The sequence below is a fragment of the Hakea prostrata genome, chromosome 10 (genome assembly GCF_041222555.1).
Source record: "Hakea prostrata isolate BN-2017 chromosome 10, UWA_Hpros_2, whole genome shotgun sequence".
In the NCBI taxonomy this organism is placed as follows: Eukaryota; Viridiplantae; Streptophyta; class Magnoliopsida; order Proteales; family Proteaceae; genus Hakea; species Hakea prostrata.
In genome coordinates, this window is record NC_142609.1 from 36,015,829 (window position 1) to 36,023,964 (window position 8,136).

Genomic DNA, 8,136 nt, shown 5'->3' on the forward strand with positions numbered 1-8,136 from the left:
ATTTGTTCTTATGGTAGTCAGAGTTCTTTGTTAGTGTAGAAGTTCCCATTACCATTAAGAAATTCACTGACTGTTCTCGTTTACTGAGTCTGTTGATCATCATAGATTTATTCCTTGATTTTGCTTGGTTCAGCAAGTAAGTCAACTTAGCAAAGTTGAGACAATTGCTTTTGGAAACATGGACCAACTGGGATAAAACTTGTTTGTGGACTCTGCATGGTACTATGTCCAGTTGACAACTGCTCTCCAATTGAAGTCAATCAAATTAAACAATATCCCACATTTGATTTGGAATACAGTACAACTGTGAACTCATACATCAAAAAAGGGATCAAATATGACTTTATCTGTTTCCTCCTAAGCACAATGAAATCATCTACTAGAAACTCTGCAATAATAAAAAATGAAAATTGTCCAGTATGTTTTGAATCATATCATAGAAATAAATGTGTTATGGCAGTTTAGAAGAATTAGTTCACTGATCTCTGCAGATTTTTTCTGGTGATACTTTGGGTACTGAGTTTGATGCTAACCTTGAATCATTCTAATGCAATAGGCACTCAAAAAGTTAGGCTGGTCATCTGGGCTCTGAGCTGTAAATTTATGTCATGATGTACTTTGGACTCATTTTGGATGATTTTTGTTGCATTAGACAGCTGATAGCTTCATGGTAGAACTGTCCCCCTGTGATCACATGGGGGAACCAAAAAGAGAATTTATCCATCATGAGAGAAGTCTATTACAGTTAAGGTTCTGGGTAAGAAGGGTTGCTAATTTATCCATTAGAAAATTTTGAAAATGTGGAGACCAAGTGGGGAGTAATGCGTGGACCATGACAACTTCATCATCAAGTTGACTGATGGGTTGGATCACAAAAGAGCTTACTGGAGGACCTTCAGACAAAATGGGCTAGTAAGAAAAGTATTTTGAACACTTCAGCTCTCTTGCCTATGGTTTCTTGGTTGTCTTGTAACAGAAAACATGATTCTTTTTTAATACATATATCTGGTTAATACAACATAGCAATCTTGATGGGTTTGGATCATCACATTTTGGTTTGTCATTTTCTGAAGTGGCTATGCAAACATGAAAATTTAGAATGTTATCATCTGTTCACACACTGCTTCAATATCAACTTCTTTTGTTTTCTAGGATTAGCTGCTGAGAATCTTTTGTATGATTGTTTTTTCAGTGCAAAAGGGAGGGGTTCATTAAAAAAATTAAGGAGGAAGAAGGTGAAGGATGCAACATCCATGGATTCTTGGAAGTTAATAAAGTGGCTGGAAATTTTCATTTTGCTCCTGGGAAAAGCTTTCACCAATCAAACATTGATCTGTTTGATTCACTGGAAATTCAAACATCAAATTACAATGTGAGGAGCTGAACTGAGCTGGGGGAAATTCCTTTGGAGTCTTCCATTAGTGTTGGTGAAAATATAGAGGGCTTCTACTTATATTTGTGATTTTGCAAGTACATTCGGTGGTTAACATGCCTTAGTTTTGTGACACCAGATAAGCCACAAAATAAACCATCTGTCCTTTGGGGAAGAGATTCCTGGCATTGTCAATCCCCTTGATGGGTAAGACTGATCCTGTTTAGCTAGCTAAATTATAACTGCTTTGTATAAAATTGTATTTCATGCCCTGATTAATTGATTATTAGTATACTCGATCATCATCATTTTCTACTTTTGCTAAACTTTCCCTGCCTATCAAATCCTCTCCTCATTATGTGAAATTCATTTATCACAAAAAGTGAGTGGAAGGTTCTAATCTGTTTTGTTTTTCTGAGAGTTGCAGCATATCATGGACAAAAAAGACATCCTCTGGCATGTACCAATATTTCATCAAGGTGAGTTGTTTCCCAATACTGCTCTCTTTTTTTGCATGTATTTGAATAAATAAATACCAAATTCATCTGCACCCATGGTCAAGGAGCCATGCCCCTTTACTTTCAGTTGGGGAAAGGGGGGACAGAAAGCAGAAAAGAGAAGGGAAGCAGATAACAGACCAAAAGGGGTGAGGAAGTTCCAAAGGGCAGATGCCTGAGAGGAGTTTGAGGGATGAATGCAGAGAGGAGGGGTGAAGAACATTGTATTTTCCCTATAGAGACTGCGTTGGAGAAGGTCACACACAACAGAGTCAGAGAACATAGTTTTACTTTGACCCTCCAAATTTTAAGTCATCTTATCTACCTTTCTGTATTTCAGTCTTGTAATGTAAGTAGTAAGAAAAGGGTTCTAATCTGTGAGCACTAAAACTATGGTTAAGTCTCTCAGTTAAAGACCATCATTTAAGAATTTCAGCACGTTCGAGCTTGAATAGCCCACTTGCTTCTTGGTAATATAGCTTTTAATTATGCAAAAGTAACTCATATTTTGACTCGTTAGTCATGGTATAAAAGTTTCAGTCGAAATTACTGGAAATTTTGACTGGAAATATCCGCAAAAAATGAATATGAAACAAAACTTCAAGAATTTCCCTAAAGTCCAAAGTTTCGACTGAAATTTCCGAAATTTCGACCATTTCGACCGAAATTTCACAGGTTTCAACACTAAAACTTGTTTTTCCTTGGTTTTTGTTGATTTCTCCCATTTTCACATAATTTTCACAACAAATTTGGCTTCAAACACCTCTTTTGCTCCTCTTTTGCCTTCAAACACCTTTTAAGCCACAACAGCTATTCATGGGCCTAAGCGCAAATGACAAAGGAAACTCGTCCACCACAAAATGTAAAGCATGAGCCATACCCAACAATTCCAAACTTCCCATTTTTTCATTTTTGTTTTCTTCAAGCCTTAAATGATATTGTATTGCTTTGAAATTAATTTATGTATAGTCTAGGACTATTGATCTATGATTGTGTGTCATTAAACTTATATTTTGATTATTGCAATTATTTTTAAAATTTTCTAATTTTGAAAACTATTTTCTAAATTTCAAAATACATATATGTATACATGATATATGGGCTTGAACTTAATACATGTGAGACACCATCATTTGATCTAGTTGGTCATTGTGTTTTATTGACTATTTGTTTATATGATCATTCTATCAAACAATTCATGTATGCTGATAATTCTATGCATGTTTGCAATACAGTTTGTACTCGTGGAACCAATCATTTTTTAGTATACTTGAATGATGACTTTGAGAGGTTTTTTTGGGGCAAAATACTAGTTCAATTGTGTTTATTATGCTTCAAATAGATAGAAGGCAAGAAATTAGATGAAATAAAGGATCATACAAGACTCGAAACCTAGGGTCAAAATTAAAAAAAAAGAACTAGGTTTCCACCAAAATTTCAGTTGAAACCTGAAAATTTCGGTTTTTTGCTAGGCCGAAACTTAGGTTTCTCCATGTTATTAGTGTGGATTGCTTTGTTGCTTCAAGTTCATGAATGATCTTAATTTTTCCAGGTTGTACCAACAATGTACACCAATAGAAAAGGACACGGGATCAATTCAAACCAGGTAACAAATAAGTTGTGATTGGTGAATCTTATTTATATTGTTTCTTTGTGGCATTTATATTAAATTGAACCATACTTCTTTTTGCAGTTTTCTGTGACTGAGCATTTCCGAAGTGAAGATGGTTATACTCAATCCCTTTCTGGAGTTTTCTTCTTTTATGACTTCTCTCCAATAAAGGTGAATGAGTTTCTATTCCCCTTTCCTTCCCCCCCCCCCAAAGCACCCAAGGGAGGAAAAAAAAAAAAAGAGAGGAGAAGAAGAAACCACCAGCACCACCCTCAAAAGAAAAAGGGGAAAAAAGCAAAAAGGGGGCCGATCAATGGAAGTGCTACATATTGCTTTCTTGTGGTGCTTATCAACCTCCAAGATTACCTGTGCAAGCTTTCAGTTTGGTTTAATACAGGCTATGGGAAATTAAAGAAAATAAGTTAGCGTTTGATTTGAAGAGGAAATATTGTGCTTTATTTATGGCATTATCTGGAAATATATGATGGATAGCATTAGAAATGAAGAACAGTGGATCGATTTATATGGGTATTATGGATAGTTGTCGAGGCATGCTCTGATGACAGCCTTGGCATCTAGGCCCTTGGCAACTGGTATTGCCTTGGTCATGTAGGTAGGGCCAGGTTTTTAGTCCTCTGCAATCAGTCCCCTTTCAACACCTTGGATAGCCTAAACACCATGAACTCTACTGTTATACTAGAATGAACCAATGAATAGAGAAAATCAGAAACTTTACTAAATGAAGTATCTGAAGAAACAAGTATAGACAGGTAAGAGAACTTGAAGAAAACTTTCATATTGCCAGTTCACATATTGTCATTGGTCTCATACTATCAAAGAAGCATCATGCGTTCTTTTGGACCATCACACTTAAAGAAGCAAACATCAGACTTTGTATATTTATTTTGTTATTTCCTTCAGTATTTTCACCAAAACTATTCCCTGGTGATTTAGGACAATAAAAGGGAGGGTTACATGTTTTCTGAGTTTACTTGCTGCTTTTTTAGTGGCAGATCGAATACCCTAGGATTTGGAAGAATTTTGCTGACCAAATCAACAGTGGAAATGAACCAAGAAAAACAATAGAATAGAGGAATTGTGCTTTTTTACATTCAGATTGAATTGCTTAAGTATAGGATATGTACCAACATCAAGGAGTGGGTCAGATATGAGATCCATTCTGAACAATATCCCCTTCCCTGATTGAATCTTAGAATTCAATTGTTAAGGTTGGATCAAATGCATACATATCCTTGTGAGATCCAGTTCCTTACATGAATCTTCAGTATAATTATGAGCTGGATTTAGAAAGACATGGATAAGACCTAGGTCTTACCTATATAAAGACCCACAACTAAAGGTACAGATTAAACTCAAGTCAGTCTTAACCCTTCTTGACTACATGGATCCTTTTCTTCAATTGGTTCCATTCAAAGCCGTACTTGTTACAACTCTTTAGCTATGCTTGCCATTCCTCACAGCTTCTACTAAAATCATTTTAGGCCTATGCCTGACTTTTTCCCTCCTTGGAATCTTAATAAAATCACCTCTCTATTTGTTGCTCATTCTTTGCCATCTCAAGTATCAGAGCTAATTCTAATTAGCAGTAATTTTCTACTCATTTTATCTTTCTACTTTCACCACTCATCCACCTGAACTTCCTCATTTCAGCTACTCTTAGGCTGTTTTTGTTATCAATTTTTTATTCTCATTTTTCTCTATTAAAAGAAATCAATAATAAAAATCCTTTTTGATAAAAAAAGAAATTTTATTTGGAAATTATTGTCCAGAATAAATTATGGAATGAAAAATATTTTTGGTAGGTGAAATGCTGAAAATAGTATACTGCTGTAATATTTTTCAAATAGGATGCAAGCTGATTAAGGAATTTAAGAGAGAAATAGGTGGGGAGGGATATGTTTTATCTTAGAGTAAATGATGTTCTTACCCTTGTTTTTTCAGGTCAAATAAGATGCAAGCTGATGCTCATTAAAGCTACTCTAAAAATGATAAGAATAATTTTTTGCTCAAATTCCATAATAGACTAAAAGTTTATTATGGATTATGAGATTTTTTTTTATTCTTTTAAATAATAAGAATAGGTTCCTAGATATCAGACACGCAAAAATGAAACTTTGTCAAAAAATGAGAATGAAAATTGATACCAAAAAGACTCTTTAAGTTTGTTTATATTTTATTGTTTTCCTGCTAAAGGCTCAGCTCCACACGTCGTTTTTTTCATTCATACGTTTGTCCTAAGTTTTCCTTTAGAACTTTTGAGTTCTAAAAAAAAACGGATCATGCGAAATACTTAGTGCACACACTTCCTGGCTCATCGATCTGCCATATTTAATTGTTTATGCTGTCTACTTATCCTTCTTTATTTATGATTTAACCTAGATACTTAGGAGTTTTACTATAAAGATACCCTTAAAAATGGAAGAGATAATTGGTTAATGCCAAAAGAATTTACATTATGGGGGAGGGGGAAAATAGAGAACACCTTACTTTTGTAGAATACTAACTCTTAAGCAAAAACCTTAAAACATACATAAATTCTTTCACAATGTTGCTTAGTAATTTGGCTGGAATCTTGAATCACATTGACCCATGGTAGTGATTGAAAATAACCTCTATTGACAGAAAATCTGAGTTAATTTAGATAGTTTCGGCTCCCAGTTCTGAGGGACAAGGCAGTAAAGTACTTGTATTATTTTTCCCTTCCCTAAATGTGGGTCTTGTTCCTGTCCTTTGTTGAACACTTACAGGTCTTATAATTGAACATTGCAGGTGACCTTCACTGAAGAAAAGGAGTCACTGTTGCACTTCCTCACAAATATCTGTGCCATTGTTGGAGGTAAGGGTGACAATAGTCTAATGGGGGAAGCAGTAAGAAATATTAGTTTAGCTATGTAGCTTGTAAATATCACCTTTACAGAATCATACCAGCTTCAGGCTTGGCATTTCCCTGCTTGTGCTCTACATATGTAAACCCATATTGGTCAATACCTATACTCTGAAGGCTCCTTGAAATGAATTTTGTGATGAACGCTTAAAACGGTTGGTTGACATAACTCCTCACCAAATTAGAAACGAAAAGGAAAGTCACCTGGATCACCTTTATTATAGTTTGATGCATCTTAGAAAATACATTGAAACCCACCCCTATTTCTCTTTGGTTTCCTTTTATCTATTAAGAGATTATCATTTTTTTTTGCACTCCAAGCTGTTCCCATGAGAATAAGGGGTCTAAATTTTCCTTCTGTTTCAGGTATGTTCACAGTTGCTGGAATTGTTGATGCTTTCATTTATCATGGTCAACGTGCAGTGAAGAAGAAGATAGAGATTGGGAAGTACAGGTGATCCAGACCAGAGAAAGAGCAATGATAGGTTTGCTCTTCAAATGGAATGGGACCAAAGAGGTATGCTTCAGATTCAGATTAGATTCAAATCATGCAGTGGCTCGGTGGATTGAATGGGATTGTAATTAGAACAGATCCCCTTCAAAATGGGAATCCATGTCAACAGGTGGCATTTGTTTTCGATTACTTTCTTTGTTCATTCCTTCTCACTGAAGTCATATTGTATGTATTTCCATATATAATACAAATGAAAGCATTACTAAAGAGCTTCATATTGTTACCCCTGTCAATCAATTAAATCTTTGATAAATCTGAATCTGACACTACAGATCATTGATGATGCTCAGATCACAATTCTAACTGGAAACCAAACTCTTACTTTGCTGACTGTAACTAACTCTAAGCATAATAGAATACCACTCCTAGATGGAATAGGAAGTGTGACTGAACAATGCAGCCTAAAACTAAAAGACCTCATGGTATTTGTAGTAGTAACTTCATTAAGCTCGAAGGTTACCATGCAACTAGTCTTGTACCAAGAAATTATTGATGCGATTAAATATCTTGGGAATCTAATCTTTGTCAAAGTTGATTACGTAAGACAATGCTAGACGAGTGCTTCACTTGATTAGATTCCATGGTGATTAGAACCAAGGTTTAAAGTATCCAACATTACTAGCCCATGCATATCCATATTGGGTGCAATTGATAGATAAACATTGATACATCTCTTGATTGAATTACCCTATAATGTATTGGTCAGTATGATAAAATACTAGATACAAGAGATATTTCTTTTAAAATCACCTGACCAATACGATACTCAATATTGATACTTTAAACCTTGATTACAACCCCTTTATATCCCCTAAAGCTTTGGAGTTTGCCAGCAATTGGGTGGAGTTATTGGTGGTTGGTGGATTTCGTCAAGGGGCCAGTGGGTGGTGGGTGATTTTTGGCACGGTGAAGGGGGAATTCCTCCACCCGCCTAAGCGTTGGGTATTGTATGAGAAACAATGGTATTTTAGTACACTCTTTTAATTTCACAAGAGGGTATTTTGGTCATTTAACAACGGAAGTTAATTGAGCTCAGCGGTGCTAGTTTCACTTGTGCCCAAACATAATTTTCATTTGTGCATAATTTTCATTTGAGCCCCAAACATAATTTTGTGTCATTATGTGGCTCAACATGAATTTCAGCCCACAGAAGTGATTCAAAAGTAAAAAACTCTTTAAAAAAAGAGCAAATTGCACTGGCATCCCAAAATGGAGACTTTAAAGCACTGACACTCC

The 8,136-nt window shown here is 35.4% G+C and overlaps 1 protein-coding gene across 1 annotated transcript in view; it reads left to right on the forward strand.

Moving 5' to 3' along the window:
- LOC149002676 (uncharacterized) overlaps positions 1 to 7,104 on the forward strand; it is a 29,539-nt gene extending 22,435 nt beyond the window's left edge. Inside the window, exons 7-13 of the mRNA XM_089137279.1 lie at positions 1,193 to 1,372; positions 1,512 to 1,579; positions 1,800 to 1,851; positions 3,422 to 3,475; positions 3,563 to 3,652; positions 6,272 to 6,338; positions 6,753 to 7,104. Of these exons, the coding sequence (XP_088993405.1) occupies positions 1,193 to 1,372; positions 1,512 to 1,579; positions 1,800 to 1,851; positions 3,422 to 3,475; positions 3,563 to 3,652; positions 6,272 to 6,338; positions 6,753 to 6,844 (603 nt within the window). The 3' untranslated portion in view covers positions 6,845 to 7,104. The remainder of the gene's footprint in view (positions 1 to 1,192; positions 1,373 to 1,511; positions 1,580 to 1,799; positions 1,852 to 3,421; positions 3,476 to 3,562; positions 3,653 to 6,271; positions 6,339 to 6,752) is intronic.
- The last annotated feature ends 1,032 nt before the right edge of the window (positions 7,105 to 8,136 follow it).